This window comes from Entelurus aequoreus, linkage group LG09 (assembly GCF_033978785.1).
Source record: "Entelurus aequoreus isolate RoL-2023_Sb linkage group LG09, RoL_Eaeq_v1.1, whole genome shotgun sequence".
NCBI classification, from domain to species: domain Eukaryota; kingdom Metazoa; phylum Chordata; class Actinopteri; order Syngnathiformes; family Syngnathidae; genus Entelurus; species Entelurus aequoreus.
In genome coordinates, this window is record NC_084739.1 from 49,875,063 (window position 1) to 49,893,472 (window position 18,410).

At 40.0% G+C, this 18,410-nt stretch overlaps 1 protein-coding gene across 2 annotated transcripts in view; it reads right to left on the bottom strand.

Annotated features, from left to right (window-relative positions):
• The window catches only part of ctu2 (cytosolic thiouridylase subunit 2 homolog (S. pombe)), a 52,910-nt gene that overhangs the window by 14,922 nt on the left and 19,578 nt on the right, over positions 1-18,410 (bottom strand). For both annotated transcript variants that reach the window (XM_062057738.1, XM_062057737.1), the window contains exons 7-13: positions 12,569-12,807; positions 11,863-11,998; positions 11,669-11,800; positions 2,636-2,727; positions 2,452-2,549; positions 1,224-1,319; positions 622-694 (exon numbers count right to left, since the gene is read on the bottom strand). In XM_062057738.1, the coding sequence (XP_061913722.1) occupies positions 622-694; positions 1,224-1,319; positions 2,452-2,549; positions 2,636-2,727; positions 11,669-11,800; positions 11,863-11,998; positions 12,569-12,807 (866 nt within the window). The remainder of the gene's footprint in view (positions 1-621; positions 695-1,223; positions 1,320-2,451; positions 2,550-2,635; positions 2,728-11,668; positions 11,801-11,862; positions 11,999-12,568; positions 12,808-18,410) is intronic.

Genomic DNA, 18,410 nt, shown 5'->3' on the forward strand with positions numbered 1-18,410 from the left:
TTGAAACAGATTCACGAACACAGATGTCCAGAATACTGTGGAATTATGAAATGAAAACAGAGCTTTTTCGTACCGGCTTCAATGTGGAAGGCATACCCGTGTTCGTCGGGCTACGTCACGCGCATACGTCATCCTCAGAGGCGTTTCGAACCGGAAGTTTAGCGGCAAATTTAAAATGTCACTTTATAAGTTAACCCGGCCGTATTGGCATGTGTTATAATGTTAAGATTTCATCATTGATATATAAACTATCAGACTGCGTGGTCGGTAGTAGTGGGTTTCAGTAGGCCTTTAAGTGCCACTTTTCTTTGTCCAATTCTGCTCTGTGTTTGTTCGCGCTTGTGGCTGCAGCATGGGTGAATTATCATTTTTTTGACTGGTGGGCAGACGGTCACACATGACGCACGCAAAATAATTGTGCATTGAAAAATTGTGCCATTAAAGGAAATTAGCATTATTGCGTTAACTTGGATAACTTTAATTACGAGCAGTCAAAATTAATTTGAAAAGCGATTGTAGCCATTCCATCATTTCAGTGTTTGCAGTAAATTTTACTTTTAGTAGTATGACTGTACACAATGGACCTCACTGTTTGATTGAGATAAACAATTGAAAGCATACCTTTGACCAGAAGAGCAGCTTCTGTCTTCAAAGGTTGTTGCACAGCACTGTCCTGTGTCTTTGCAGCAGCTACCTGCAATGGAATAAACAATTAAATGTCAATAAAACTATGTATTAATCAGAGATGTCAAATGATGAACATTTTTTATGATATTAATTTTAACAAAATAAATGCTAAATGCTATGTATTTATATAGCGCTTTACTATAACCGCAAGATACCCAAAGCTCTTTACATAATACATCACATTCACTCATTTACACACACATTCGTCCTGATGGCGGAAGCTGCCATGCAAGGCGCTAACCACGACCAATCAGGCGCAAGGTGGGTGAAGTGTCTTTCCCAAGGACACAATGGCAGGGACTAGGATGGCGGAAACTTGATTCGAACCAGGAACCCTTAAGTTGCTGGAACGTCCACTCTATCATCTGACCCACGTCACGATTAGTATGATTCATCAGCATTTGCAAACATGTGTAAAATATTCCCATTTTTACTGTATTGTACTAACAGAAAGACAGAACAGACTATAAAACATATAATGTACCTGAGTTTTCTCTTAAGTATGTTGATAAACAACCATAAAAAGTGTAATGTACCTGGATTCTGTCTTGGAAAGCAACTGTTAGAGCCAACAGATTTGTTCTGAGAGAGGTGATCTGACAGAATCGTGGCCTGGAAGGCTGAAGCTGCCTCTAAGTAGAGTGAGAGAAGGTTGAAGTAAGGATCATGAATATTAATTTATTCATCTTCCTGTTAGAGAAGACCGAGTTTGATAGCATTCTAAAAGGAATATGGTCCAACAAACAACAAAACAGAGAGAGTGCACTACTTCTGCATCTCGGAAGTGAGGTTTGAAATACAGTACAACCTTAATGTTAGAAAACTGCAAAATTTGACCAAAAATATGACAAACCTCTCAGGAAAATAGAGCAGCATTATGCATGTTTAAACCAAACCACACTAAGACTCCCAGAGTCCCAGTACATACTTAAGACTTCCAATTCCACCGAGTCTCAACTGAATACACCTTCGGAGTTAGCATGTTCACTTTTTCAGTTTGGGCATTCGGTTGTCTCCTTTTGTACACACATCCTTCTCCGGGGTGCTCAGTAGAAAATGGTGACGTCAATAACAAAGTGTGTGACTCTGGATGAAACCAGCCAGCACCTTCAATCTAACTCGCGACACGTCTCCAATTCTTTTGAAATGTTTTATAAATTATAAAATATTTTGGAATAACACAAATCCTGACATTTTAGCAATAGATCTATAGATCTATCCAAAAATTATACATGTATTTATGTTCAATCACAAACCTTAAACATTACATCTCATATCAAATATATAATATAAATCAATCAATTAGCATGTTAGGCGTGTGTGAATTTTATAGCAATATAAATTGTTGTTTGTGTTTATGTTGCACACAAACCTATCTGAGTGACCGACCGGAAGCCAGAGTTGACAGCCACTGACGTATACAGTATGTGTCAGTGTATTATATAAATACCTAGCGATTATTTCAAATTTACACTTTTTTGAGTGGGTTAATATTGGCCTGTGGATTAATGGATTGCTAAGAGAACGGTCCGGTTGATGAAGAGCGCCGAAGTGGCGGTCGTGAGTTAAGTGAAGTTCACTTCAAACTGACACTAACTCTTATTAGTGTGTTTACCCGTAACTTTGGAGACTACCGATAGCAGTATCATTAGTCCAGAATCTTAACGGTCTTCCTGAACCACCCCAATTAGGAACCGGTACACGGTATACATCCCTACACAAGTGTGCACTATGTAATCGATGAAATAATACATGAAAACTTACCAAATGCAGTATCGAGAGAACACATACAGAGCAGACATCTTTCACAATGGTCCACAGAAGATGAATTCTTACACGCTGTTTGCAGCTTTTCACTTGTTCTTCAGGATAGAGCAAGATCCATCAATTTGACAGTGTACTAGGCATATTTTCAATCATTACAAAAATCAACATTAACACTACTAACCTGTAGATGGTGCTGACAGTAGAAGGAAAATCTACTTGCAGTTTATTGACAAAGCTCTCTGTCAAATGCTGGAGACTGGACTTTTCTTTCGACTGTCAGACAAGATGCAGTGCATTAGAAGATGTATGCATATTATACGTGCATATATACTGAACTAAAATATAAACGCAAAATGCTCCCAATTTTCAATGTTCTAAAACTTTTACTATATACACAAAATACCTATTCCTCTCAAATATTGTTCACAAATCTTTCCAATCTGTGTTAGTGAGCACTTTTTTGTCAAGATAATCCATCCTACCTCACAGGTGTGGCATATCAAGATGCTGATTAAGCAGCATGATTATTGCACAAGTGTACCTTAGGCTGCCCACGATAAAAGGCCACTCAAATGTGCATTTTGCTTTATTGGGAATCTGGGGGGGTCAGAAAAGCAGTCGGTATCTTGTGTGACCACCATTTTCCTCACACAGTGCAACACATCTCCATCACATAGAGTTGATCAGGTTGTTAATTGTGGCCTGTGGAATGTTGGTCCACTCCCCTTCAATGGCTGTGCAAACTTGCTGGATATTGGCAGGAACTGGAACACGCTGTCGTATACGGCGATCCACAACATCCCAAACATGCTGAATAGGTGACATGTCCGTTGAGTATGCTGGCCATGCAAGAACTGGGATGTTTTCAGCTTCCAGGAATTGTGTACAGAATCTTGCAACATGGGGCCGTGTATTGTGATGCTGCAACATGAGGTGATGGTCTCGGGTGAATGGCATAACAATGGGCCTCAAGATCTCGTCACGGTATCTCTGTGCATTCAAAATGCCATCAATAAAATGTTCTTGCGTTCGTTGTCCATAACATACGCCTGCCCATACCATAACCCCACCCCCACCATGCGCCACTCGATTCACAACGTTGACATCAGCAAACCGCTCTCCCACACATGCTGTCTGCAAGCTGCCCTGATCAGTGAAAACCAGGATTCATCCATGAAAAGAACACCTCTCCAACATGCCCGACGCCATCAAATGTAAGCATTTGCCCACTCAAGTCGGTTACAACGACAAACTGCAGTCAGGTCAAGATCCCGATGAGAACGACAAGCATGCAGATGAGCTTCCCTCAGACAGTTTCTCATAATTTGTGCAGAAATTATTTCATTATGCAAACCAATTGTTGCAGCAGCTGTTTGGGTGGCTGGTGTCAGAAGATTATGGAGGTGCACCTGCTGGATGTGAAGGTCCTAGGCTGGTGTGGTTACACGTGGCCTGCGATAGTGAGGGCAGTTGGATGTACTGCCAAATTCTCTGAAACGCCTTTTGGTAGAGAAATTAACATTCAGTTCACAGGCAACAGCTCTGGTGGACATTCCTGGAGTCAGCATGCCAACTGAACGCTCCCTCGAAACTTGTGACATATGTGGCATTGTGCTGTGTGATAAAACAGCACATTTCAGAGTGGCTTTTTATTCTGACCAGCCTAAGGCACACCTGTGCAACAATCATGCTGTTTATTCAGCATCTTGACATGCGAGGTGGAATGGATTATATTTTCAAAGAAGAAATGGTCATTGGGCGATTATATGATTGTGCTCAATGATCGCGATTCATTTGAGTTTGATCACGGTGATCAGCTGTTACCATAATTACCTCGATCAAACATTGCGGAAATGTCTGTTAAAATATAGTAAACAGTAGAGAAGCATTGGTGCCCTGTATAATCCTGCATGGACAATCCGCCTTTATTGACTGTTGTCGTGTCTATGTTTGTGTACGTGTCGTGTGAATGTGTTTGTGTCCGTGTATGTGCATGACTGTCCCTGTCCACCGTCGCGAAAGTCAGGCTCGTCACAACGAAATTAATGTTCAATTAGCATTCCCCCTTACACAGCTAGAGGTGCAGCCCCGAAGACCAAAATAAAGACATATGACTAACACTAGCATACAAATTGAAACACAACATTTAAAAAAAAAAACAGCAACTTCAGTGACAGACTTTAGTCTCACTGACTGCTTGTTGTAGTGTGTGCAGTAATCCTGCCCTGACTGGTGTTTCGCAGGCAGGCACAGGATGTCTGATGGTCCCAACTCGGAGAACAAACACACTAATACATTTAGGAAAAAAATAAATGTTATATTTAAATGTTTTAATTAGACTTTTTATGTGTTTGTTCTAAACTAAAAAACTCTGCTGACACATTTTGTTCAAATAATTTTTAAGTTTGTGGATGAAATCATTTAGTTCCTATAATAAGCATTAAACATGTTTTATGTGTTGGTTCACATTATTTTACAGTATCTCAAACGCAAACTGCACTTTAAAGTATTTTCATTACATATAAGATACAAAATTAGAGTTTTAAAAAACTCTAACGTCCTGGCGACCACTTGCCCTTTGCCAAATCACTGGTGAGAAGCACTCATGTACACAAGTAATTAAAAAATACAAATAATTTACCATTTGAAATTGTTGTTTAGTGAATGTTAACCTAAATGTTTGTGATGACAAGCAAAATAAAAATAAAAAAGTTGGGGAAAAAAACAAATCTACTGTGGCCTTAAAACCGAGGTATGTTGTGTGGGTTACTTGTACCGTTGCACCTCTCGTAAACACAATGATAGATATGGACAAAATGACAGTTGTCAGCTGTTAGCATAAATAACCTTGATCAAACATGGCGGAAATTAATTTTACAAGATACTGCAGTAATAAAGAGTAGGGTTGCAACGGTACTCTGTATAATCCTGCACGGGACAATCCAACTTTATTAAAAAAAAAAAAATTGTGATATTATTCGAAATAGAATGATATGAATTTATTAATTTTTTTGCCATATCGCCAAGCCCCAACTGATGGTTCTGCCATTAGAAACCTATTGGCAGTTATAGCTTCAGCAAGTCTAAATAGAATTTCAAAATGCGAAAAGAAGAAATAGGAGTGAGACACAAACGTCATTAGTTTATTGCAAACAAGCATTCAAGTGAAATATGCTGTTCATCAGCTGATCAAAAGTTTAATACCACTGCTCCAAAAACCCCAAGCATATTTTATTTTAATGCTTGTTTGCAATAAATTGTTTTTTTCCCAATTTTTTTTTTTGTCTCACTCTCATTTTATCTTTTTGCATTTTCAAGGTCAACTCAGAACCTTCCTAACATCCAACAGTGCAAAATGTAAATCCTTGCAATTTTTCAACTAGTCTTAAAATTTTGGTCAGGACTCCGTATTTGTTATTTCTGCATGCTTTTTCCTATACCATACTCTGGTTTTATGGCTGAATGCAGTGTTTGGCCACACGGCACAACGGCGTTGATAAATCAATCAATCAATCAATGTTTATTTATATAGCCCTAAATCACAAGTGTCTCAAAGGGCTGTACAAGCCACAACGACATCCTCGGTACAGAGCCCACATACGGGCAAGGAAAACTCACCCCAGTGGGACGTCAATGTGAATGACTATGAGAAACCTTGGAGAGGACCGCATATGTGGGTAACCGCCCCCCCCCCTCTAGGGGGTTGATAAAAAATATATTTTAAAAACTTTTCTTGAACTCTGAGTTGTTAAAAACAGCACAATTTAATACCATATAAAGTACATATTCAACCCAGGAGACGACATTTGCTTTGAAAAAATGAGTTCCATAACGTAAAAAGTAGAGGTGCAACGGTGGATGTATTTGTAATTCATTTGTTTGGTACTGAGCCTTTGGTTTGGTATGGAGGCATATCAAATTCAAGTGGCTGCAGTCGGCGCAAGAGCAGAGATCTAAGTGTGCAGGGTACCTCCACAAATGTATTTAAGCGGCTACAAAACGCATTTAACCTAGAGTCAAGCCTAATTCCTGGTTAAAGGCCTACTGAAATGATTTTTATTTATTTAAACGGGAATAGCAGATCCATTCTATGTGTCATACTTGATCATTTCGCGATATTGCCATATTTTTGCTGAAAGGATTTAGTAGAGAAAATCGACGATAAAGTTCGCAACTTTTGCTCGCTGATAAAAAAAAGCCTTGCCTGTACCGGAAGTAGCGTGACGTCACAGGAGCTAGTATTCCTCACAATTCCCCATTGTTTACAATGGAGCGAGAGAGATTCGGACCGAGAAAGTGATGATTACCCCATTAATTTCAGCGAGGATGAAAGATTCGTAGATGAGGAACGTTACAGTGAACGACTTGAGAGGCAGTGATGGACGTATCTTTTTTCGCTCTGACCGTAACTTAGGTACAAGCTGGCTCATTGGATTCCACACTCTCCTTTTTATATTTTGGATCACGGATTTGTATTTTAAACCACCTCGGATACTATATCCTCTTGAAAATGAGAGTCGAGAACGCGAAATGGACATTCAGTGCCTTTTATCTCCACGAAAATACATCGGCGAAATGCTTTAGCTACGAGCTAACGTGATAGCATCGTGCTTTAACTGCATATAGAAACAAAAAAAATAAACCCCTGAATGGAAGGATAGATAGAAAATCAACAATACTATTAAACCGTGGACATGTAAATACACGGTTAATGCTTTCCAGGCTGGCGAAGGTTAACAATGCTGTGCTAACGACGCCATTGAAGCTAACTTAGCAACCAGACCTCACAGAACTATGTACTCTCTCCTTTTTCTATTGTGAATCACGGATTTGTATTTTAAACCACCTCGGATACTATATCCTCTTGAAAATGAGAGTCGAGCACGCGAAATGGACATTTAAAGTGACTTTTATCTCCAAGACAATACATCGGTGACACACTTAGCTACTGAGCTAGCGCGATAGCATCGTTCTCAAATGAAGATAGAAACTAAATAAATAAACCTCTGACTGGAAGGATAGATAGAAAATCAACAATACTATTAAACCGTGGACATGTAAATACACGGTTAATGATTTCCAGGCTGGCGAAGGTTAACAATGCTGTGCTAACGACGCCATTGAAGCTAACTTAGCAACCAGACCTCACAGAACTATGTACTCTCTCCTTTTTCTATTGTGAATCACAGATTTGTATTTTAAACCACCTCGGATACTATATCCTCTTGAAAATGAGAGTCGAGCACGCGAAATGGACATTTAAAGTGACTTATCTCCAAGACAATACATCGGTGACACACTTAGCTACTGAGCTAGCGCGTAGCATCGTTCTCAAAAGAAGATAGAAACCCATCAACAGCCGTGCTCACCTGCATTCCAGCGATCAACGGCACGACGAAGGACTTCATCCGTGGGTTTGGCGGCAAGCATCGGCTAGGCGTAGTAAGTAGTCCTTGTTGTGTTGCTGTAAGTATTGTAATGCCCCGCAGTGGAGAAGGAGTCACACAGACGAGGAAGCGCTGCTCAATCGCTTCATTAAAAAGCGGTAACTGGTTGTAGTTCAAAAAGTAACGCACACACATACACAAGCTGCTGTTAGCCAAAACTCACGCTCACACACACAAGTTCTCCGCCAACTCACTCGCGCATGCGCGTTCCCCAAACCCTTAAAGACAGTACACTAATGCAAATATCACAGATATTACAGTATTGTACTTAGCCGCTAAGACACCGATCGATCCCACCTACAACGTTTTTCTTTGCAGTCTCCATTGTTCATTAAACAAATTGCAAAAGATTCACCAACACAGATGTCCAGAATAATGTGGAATTTTGTCGAAGAAAACAAGAGGCTTTTCTATCGGGTCCGATGGGGTCCAACCACTTCCGTTGCTTTTGTGACGTCATGCGCATAAATCATATCCAAAGGAGTTTTTCAACCGGAAGTGTGGCGGGAATTTTAAAATTGCACTTTATAAGTTAACCCGGCCGTATTGGCATGTGTTGCAATGTTAAGATTTCATCATTGATATATAAACTATCAGACTACGTGGTTGGTAGTAGTGGGTTTCAGTAGGCCTTTAATACTCTCGCGTCACGTAACTTGAGTAATCGACGCTGTCTTTCCCCCTCCCCCTGCGTACTTTGCGGCAAGCCTTGCATGCACTTCCCAAAAATTCTAGCTTTGCGTCGGTGGCGGCACAGAACACACAGCTGTGATTAATCAGCTTTTGAAGGGAAGGGTCCCTGAGCACAGGAGGGCAGAATTTGTGCTTGAAATGCACACATTATTGTATGAAATAAAGCTACAGTGATTAAACATTTGCATGAAAACTGATATTGTGTACTTTATATCTCGGTGCACTCTCAATATAATTACTGAATGTCGTTTTTCAGCTAATTGTATTGTTGTGTCTAGGAGGAGTCACACAGTACGACACTCTTTTTAACTTTTATTGCGAATCTTAAGCTAACAAAGTTTCAATTCCGACACATTCTTTCTCATGCACATACGTCTTTTTCTCTCACTCACAACACTTTCTTATTCTCTTATGTTTGCAAACATGAGAACTCTGGACATCAATACCACATGACCATACACATTTTTGTCAGCATGTCATTAACTTACAATAGTTATTTAACAGTTTTTAAAATTTATTTTCAATTACATAGCGCTCTCTTACACCATGTCCCAAACGGCCGAATCGCCTAGCATATTCCCCTGTCCTCTGCCGCAACTTGTTCAGAAGTTGCATAGTCAATCTTTCGAACATAATGTTCTCTGGTTTATAAGTAGACCGCTCATTAAAAGTTTCTGAGTGACTAGTTCCAGTATAGATAAAGATGGAGATTTTGCTATTGGCGCCACTTTTCACAAGAAGTAAATATTTAGTCGACAGCTGTGGTCGCTCCTTCAGCAGACACTTCCCCATACTGTTTTGGAAGAGAATTACAAGTCTGGTGCCACCGCCCAAGGAAGAACTATGTATCAAACCGGATGCCGTCAGAGGGGACGCAAGCTATGTGACGCAAGAGTATCCACAAGCCTTTAGGCTAACAGGAGACATTGTTTCCGATGGTGCAAAGGTAAATCCAAACCCTGAACAACATTCTTAAACTTTTGGGACCGCTTTGCCTTTCCGGTGAAATTTGTAAAACAGGGTTTTCCAAAGTGCAACCCGTTGCACATTGTAGACATTTTTAAAAGTTTTATGTTGTTGTTCCCTCACTCGCAAACACGACCCTAAGATACTTTAACTTCTCCACTTGAGGCAGAGCTTCACTCCCAAACTGAGGGGTGCAGTTCTCCCTTTTCCGACTGAGAACCATGGCCTCAGATTTGGAGGTGCTGATCCTCATCTCAGCAGCTTCACACTCGGCTGCAAACCGCCCTAGTGAACGCTGAAGGCGCCAGTCTGATGAAGCCATCAAAACCACATCATCTGCAAAAAGCAGAGATGCAATTCTCTGGCAACCAAACTGGAAACCCTCCACACCCTGACTGCGCTGAGAAATTATGTCCATAAAGATAGACAGACGTAGTGCTGCACAATTAATCAAATTTTAATCGTGACCAAGATTTTGGCAGCTATGATTAAATAAGGGTGATCGTCTGCGATATTAACATTGAAAAACAGGCTCCACAAGCACGTTCACAATCAACAGTCAGGAAGGGGCGACCGATAGACAGTGGACTCATCTGAAAGCGAGTAAGAGTGAGTGACGACAGAGGTTGAAGGTAGATCAGCCAGTAGCCAGGAAATATTAGGAAAAATAAATGCATTATTGCATCGGTGCCCTCCTCACCCGCAGACTTACCCACGTGGTACCAACAGGCACACATTTTAATCTCGTAACACGAGCGCATGCCTCGCTGTTCTGAAGGCACTCCCACTCCTTTATCGAAACCCGGAAATGCTCCCGTGTGAGTGAACCAACAATTACCACAACGTGTTGCACGGTGAAGCTGCATCGGTGTGCACATCCAAACAAATGATCGAGTTGCGAAGACACGTTAAGCATTAACAACACATCTTTTCTTAACCGCCATCGTATGCCCGCTCTGTAAAGGTGGTTGCTAATGGAGCAGGCCATCCGCTACCGTGGCAAAACCCCAATGAACAACTACAAAAGCAGGGGTGACCAAACTACAGACGACCGTAACATCAACCGTGCACCAAGGGACCCGTATCCATCCACTTCTTAAAGACACGCCAAAATAACGAGACATACAGTATGTCCTATATATACTGTGAGCAGTACAATGATTGTGTTCCTTTGCATAATCTTATTTTTTCACTTGTTTACACTTTATGATCGCACTCTGCAATGGCATATTTATTTTAGTTAGCCCTTTGTCTTTTGTACATTTTCTTCTATTATTAAGTAATTATTTTTCTAGTTTCATTTTTAAATGAAAGTCAAGTTTAAATACCCATCCATCCATCCATTTTCTACCGCTTGTCCCTTTTGGGGTCGCGGGGGTCTGCTGGAGCCTATCTCAGCTGCATTCGGGCGGAAGGCGGGGTACACCCTGGACAAGTCGCCACCTCATCACAGGGCTAACACAGATAGACAGACAACATTCACACTCACATTCACACACTAGGGCCAATTTAGTGCTGCCAATCAACCTATCCCCAGGTGCATGTCTTTGGAGGTGGGAGGAAGCCGGAGTACGCGGAGGGAACCCACACAGTCACGGGGAGAACATGCAAACTCCACACAGAAAGATCCCGAGCCCGGGATTGAACTCAGGACCTTCGTATTGTGAGGCACATGCACTAACCCCTGTACCACCGTGCTGTTAGTTTAAATTAGAAAGTGCAATAAAGAATGTTTTAATTAACAGTAAATAATCGTGATTGATGAAAATAATTGTGATTATTATTGTCCTGCCGGGAGGAGGCCTCGGGGCAGACCTAGGACACGTTGGAGAGACTATGTCTCACAGCTGGCCTAGGAAGGCCTTGATGTCCCCCATGTGGAACTAGAGGAGGTGGCCGGGGACAGGTAAGTCTGGGCATCTCTGCTTAAACTGCTGCCCCCGCGACCCAGACTCGGAAAAGCAACGGGAAAAATGGATGGATGGATGGACTATGTTGTTGTAATTCCTAGTCCTTGCTTTCATCGTTTGCCTTATGCACAATATTTTCTGTTTTTTAATAACATTAGAATAATAATAATAATTATTATTATTATTAAAAGATCTTACCTTAGTGTGCAGGTTTGGTGTAAAGATGAAAGGCACATGAAATAGATGGTTATAGTAGGCAATTTCTTTAGCATTGTAGTCCCTCATTGGCCTCACTGATATGACGTCACCATAGCGACAATCTGAGAAACCCTGATAAAATACAATAATTGATAATGATTCATATCTAAAATTAAATAAAAACATGTACATACCGTGTCTTGAGCGAGGTGTGCTCCTCTGCCCTGCGATATACTACTAAGAAGTTTAACAGCCAGTCTGGTGCAGCTGTCTCCCAACATCACTTTACTGTATCCTTCACAGCGCGCTGTGTGCACCAGAACATGTTGTCTGTAAAGAAACAAAATTTACAATTATGCTACAGTAGTTGATATTAGTTCATCATTTTACTGCATCTTCCATGGGAGCATAAAAACTTGCTACAAATTAAAGACATGTTCAATGCTGTGCTTTGCCATTGGAAAAATCTTTGTGGCAAATGGCTGACAGATGCCAAGATTTACAAGGGGTGACGATAAAATGACATTGCCTTCAAGAAAAAGTCAATGAAAAATACGAGTTTTTAAAGGATGCAATGTTTTACAACTTTGACCCAAGCATGAACTTTTAACTATTGAACGTCTTTTTCAAATTTAAACTAAAATTACAAATGATAAAAGTTACATTAGAATTAGATAAACCTTGCTGCTACAGTACAAGGCAGCATATCCCAAGTGCTATTCCATCGCATCTTATTATCCATGACTAACTTGTGTAATGGCACTGGTAGCTGCTTTTACTTGGTGATTACAATACTACTTTTTACATTTTGATTTATTCAGTGGTGTGGAAATGTAAATAGTTCTTCAGTGAAGAATATCAAAATAAATAATCTGGGGTGTTACTGCATATACAACAGACCTTAGCAAGCTCATTAGATCTTCTCTGGCTGTCAGAGTCTTAGCAGAGTCCATCAGCTGACGTAAGGAGTGTGTTTTGGACTCCAGAACATACGGCTGTGATGTCCCAACCTCCTTCTCAGATGTTACATTGCTGCTGACATCATTACGGATGAAGTGATCCACAGCTGCTTTGTAAGCGCTAGCTGGTTGTGGTGAAGACGGACCCAATACCACGACTGAACTGGTGATGTCAAGAACCTGAAAAGTGAGAAGATTATCCAATTATGCTAAACAAAAATACAGTGTGTCCGGTAAGTATTCACATTATGTTACAGCCTTATTCCAAAATGGAATACATCCATTTTTGTCCCAAAATTCTACAGACAATACCCCATGACAATGGAAATATATTTTTTTCTACAATTTTTTAGGCAAATTTATTAAAAAACTTAATCACATTCGCTCAATACATTGTTGATGCAGCTTTGGCAGCAATTACAGCCTCAAGTCTGTTTAAATACAATGCCACAAGCATGGCACACCTATCTTTGGGCATTTTTTGCCCATTCCTCTTTGCAACACCTCTCAAGCTCATTTCGGTTAGATGAGATGTGTTGGTTTTAATCCAGGATTTCCCAGCACATTGCTGCATTCATTTTCCCTTTACCCTGATTAGTTTTCGTCGCTGAAAAACATCCCCACACAAGATGCTGCTACCATCATGCTTCACTGTAGGGATGGTCTTGGCCTGATGATGAGCGATGCCTGGTTTCCTCCAAACATGATGCCTGTCATTCAGGCCAAAGAGTTCAATCTTTGTCTAATCAGACCAGAGAATTTTGTTTCTCATGGTCTGAGAGTCTTTCAGGTGCATTTTGGCAAACTTTTTAATAAGAAATAGCTTCCGTCTGGCCACTATACTATACAGGCTTGATTGGTGGATTGCTGTAGAGATGGTTGTCTTTCTGGAAAGTTCTCCTCTCTCCAGAGGAATGCTGTAGCTCTGACAGAGTTACCATCGGGTTCTTGGCCACCTCCCTGACTAGACTAAAATGAATTCAGCAATGTACAGAGACATTCTGGATAAAAACCAGTGCTTCCCATCCAACATTGAGTTTGAAAGGTCCTGCAAAGAGGAATGGGCAAAACTGCCCGAAGATAGATGTGCCAAGCTTATGGCATCATGTTCAAAAAGACTTGAGGATGTAATTGCTGCTAAATGTGCATCAACAATGTATTGAGCAAAGGCTGTGAATACTTACATCGATGTTCTATATGATATAGTTATTTGAATGACTCTTACCATAATATGTTACGTTAACATACCAGGCACGTTCTCAGTTGGTTATTTATGCGTCATATAACGTACACTTATTTAGCCTGTTGTTCACTATTCTTTATTTATTTTAAATTGCCTTTCAAATGTCTATTCTTCGTGTTGGGTTTTATCAAATAAATTTCCCCCAAAAATGCGACTTATACTCCAGTGCGACTTATATATGTTTTTTCCCTTCTTTATTATGCATTTTCGGCCGGTGTGACTTATACTCCGGAGCAACTTATACTCCGAAAAATACGGTGTATATATGGTTGTGTTCAAAATAATAGCAGTCCCACATCACTAGCAAGATACACCACTGTTTTTGGTAGAATTTCAACTTCTACACTGCAAGTAAGTTTCTAGAAGGTTTAGTAAAGGTATAGAAAACCAACAGACCCAACAGGCATGACGTGCATGCTGCTGATTCTGTGAAACTGAATCATTTACTGAAAGGGGCGTGTTCAAAAAAATATCAGTGCTGCGTTCCATCATTGATTATGTGTAAAAAAATATGTTAAACAAGTGGCCCTTATTTTAGGATCAAGGCAACTGACGCTGCATATGCTGGCTGTGCATTTGTCCTTGAAAAAACAGAGTAAAATGGGTCGTTGAAGACACTGTTCAGAAGAAGAGCGTTCTTTGATTAAGAATTTAATAAAAGAGGGGAAATCCTGTAAAGAAGTGCAGAAAATGATAGACTGTTCAGCTAAAATGATATCAAACGCTTTAAAATGTAAGCCAAAACCAAAAAGGTGAGGCAGAAATAGAAAAACAACTATTGGAATGGATCGGAGAATAACCAAAATGGCAAAGACTCAGCCAATGATCAGCTCCAGGAGGATCAAAGAAGATCTAAGATGGCCTGTGAGTACTGTAACAATCAGACCACGTCTATGTGAAGCCAGCAAGAAGCCCCCGCAAAGTCCCATTGTTAAAAAAAAGACGTGTGCTGAAGCGGTTACAATTTGACAAAGAACACATTGACTGATCTAAAAAGAAATGGTGTAATATTTGAGGACTGATGAGAGTAAGATTGTTCTTTTTGGGTCTAAGGGCCACAGACAGTTTGTCAGACGTCCTGCAAACTCTAAATTCAGGCCACAGTACACGGTGAAGACGGTGAAGCATGGTGGTGCAAGCATCATGATATGGGGATGTTTCTCGTACTGTGGTGTTGGTCCTTTTCATCGCATCACCAAAATGATTCCCGGGCGCGGCGCCGCTGCTGCCCACTGCTCCCCAAGGGGATGGGTCAAATGCAGAGGACAAATTTCACCACACCTAGTGTGTGTGTGACAATCATTGGTACTTTAACTTTAACATTAACTTTAACATACCAGGGATCATGGATCAGTTTGAGTACATCAGAATACTGGAAGAAGTCATGTTGTTGTATGCTGAAGAGGAAATGCCCTTGAAATGGGTGTTTCAACAAGACAATGACCCCAAACACACCAGCAAGCGAGTAAAATCATGGTTCCAGACAAACAGAATTCAAGTAATGGAGTGGCCAGCACAATCCCAGAACCTTAATCCCATTGAAAACTTGTGGGCTGACATAAAGAATGCTGTTCATGAAGCAAAACCAAAAAATGCAGAGGAATTGTGGAATGTAGTACAATTGTCCTGGGCTGCAATACCTGTCGACTCCATGTGCCACAGATGTGAAGCCGTTATCAGAAACCGTGGTTATGCAACTAAATTATAGTTAATAATTCTAAGAAAAGTTGAATCTGCAAGCCTTTCTTAGTTTATACAGTACATTTGAGTTTTGTAAAGAAAGATGCCAACACTGCTATTTTTTTTTTTTATATTTCTTGACTTTCTGTAAAATATTGTCAAATTAAATTACTTTTTTCCAATTTTCTGGCTTTGAAATAGAATGTGCAGTCTCCCCAATGCATTTGTGTTCATTTAAATACAATTTATTTGAAGAATTTTGAGGTTTACTCGCCTTTTTAAACACACTGCTATTATTATGAACATAACTGTATATATATATATATACATACATACATATATACATATACACACACACACACACACACATATATATATAACATGTAATAACAGACACGTTCATAACATTATGTAATATCAATCAATCAATCAAAGTTTACTTATATAGCCCTAATTCACAAGTGTCTCAAAGGGCAGCACAAGCCACAATATGTTCATTATTTCCTGTATTTTGGTCATTTTATGCATTACCGGAACTTATTTCCCTAGCACATTTATTTCCGTTCCAATAGCAACGCACTTCCGACTTCTGGCAACAAATGTGTGTTCCTACTTCTGCAGACAAACATGTGTGTTCTAAACATGGCAGATTTGGTAACAGACAACAAAGATTTTAGACAAATGAGGATTCACAACCTATCTAGTGTGTGTGTGACAATCATTGGTACTTTAATCTTTAATCTTATCTTTTTTAACCTAAAAATATGGAGGATGAACTGCTGGTTATAGAAGCGAGCACGAAGAAAAGGTGAATTGTTGGAGCAGACTGAAACTAGAGAATCATGACCGGCGTGACTTGACGTTGCAAATGTGGAACTTGGAGCCAAGCTGTGCAGACATAAACGTGTGCTTACCCAAAATCAACTGAAAAAAACATCCCCGGCCAGCTTGACCAAATGATATGACATGTATCATTCAATTCATCATGTTACATTCAGCACATCATGCTTCTTATTACAACTACCGTAATTTCCGGACTATAAGCCGCTACTTTTTCCCCTCGTTCTGGTCCCTGTGGCTTATACAACAGTGCGGCTTATTTACGGCCTGTTCTTCTCCGACACCGACGAAGAGGATTTCGGTGGTTTTAGTACGCAGGAGGAAGACGATGACACAATGATTAAAGACTGACTTTTCATATACCGACCGGTAGGCTGGTTATTTTGATAACGTACAGGCGAGCACTTTGTATTACTTTGCACCGTTATATTATTTGTACTCTGCACGAATGCTGTTCGCCATGTCAAAGATGTGAAAGTTTGATTGAATGATTGAAAGATTTATTGTTAATAAATGGGACGCTTTGCGTTCCCAAACAGTCATCTCTGTCCCGACAATCCCCTCCGTGGTAGCAGGAACCCCTATATACTACAGTATTTACACATCAAAACCCTGCGGCTTATAGTCGGGTGCGGCTTATATATGGAGCAATCTGTATTTTCCCCTAAATTTAGCTGGTGCGGCTTATAGTCAGGTGCGGCTTATAGTCCGGAAATTACGGTACATTCACTGTCGAGCAAGCTGTATACAAACAAAACATGGAATGTGGGCTAATACTTTACAGACACTGGAATATGAACATTCATGTTTTTCAGTAATTATAGATTTGTGTCCTATCGCATTGCAAAAGCTATCTTACGGCTAATACCGTAGTATGCCGTCTCGAAAGGCGATGTGGTACTACGCTAGATAAACAGTACCTCAGTGTTTGCTCTTACAGTAACAATGTCGCTACAGCTTGGTTATTATGCAGGTTACGAAATGTAAATAAAGTATTGTTGGGGGTTTTTGGGTGCAATTTTAAAGTGATTTAGAGGCAGAATAGATTACTCCCATTAGCTGCATTGCTAGCCAAATAGAACGAGCCGATTTTTACAAAATACAATGCAAAAAAATCCCAAAACCTCTTGTCTCTTTGTCTCTCATAAGGATTGTGAGCGATAGGCAACATTCCAAAAAAAGCAAGGTTCCCCTTTGAAACCTTTAATATAACAGTATGTGGAATTAAATAATGGAATGGATTAAGCAAATACACCAATGTACTAATATGAACCAGTTTAAGAAACTGTTCAAACAAGTATTTCTAAAGTACTACAAATAAAAAATATTACCCATTTCAGTAAGGGACCCGTAACTGATTTAACTATTTATGATGAGAACTGATGTATTTACAACACATTGGTGTATGTTGTGTACTAATTGAGAACAGGAAGTGAACATATGTGTTAGTAATTGCTCTGAAGTGGGAGTAGGAGTAGGATTAAATAAGCCTTGCTTTTTCTTATTTCTTTTTTGGACAAGATGTAAATAAATATTTTTAATATGGAAAAATGTGATGTATCATATTGATACTATACACATGTTCGAAATAAACTTCAACCAACCAACCATCACTCGCTCAGCCAGTAATGCGTTCACGGCCACAAAAACAACTCTTTTGTATTATGACACATTTGAGTTCTACTCAGGATGGATTGAGGATGCTTCAAGTAGCTTTTTAGTTTATTTGTATTTATTTTTTTTGTGCTTTTACACCTCTCAAAACAAAAATGGCGCTTTTCGCTTTGCAGAACGCAGATTTTCTTACCTCCGCTATTGAGGTTATGTTTTGGCCTGGGCTTGTTTGTCTGTTTGTCAGCAGCATAACTCAACCAGTTATGGACAGATTTAATGTCCAAAAAACTATTAACGAACATACTCCACTTCCTATTTACAGCGCCCATCGCCTTCACCTTGCTGGTCCTGCGCTGCACAGAGAATTTTCGAAGATGTAGTTTATTTACAGTTTATTTATGACGCT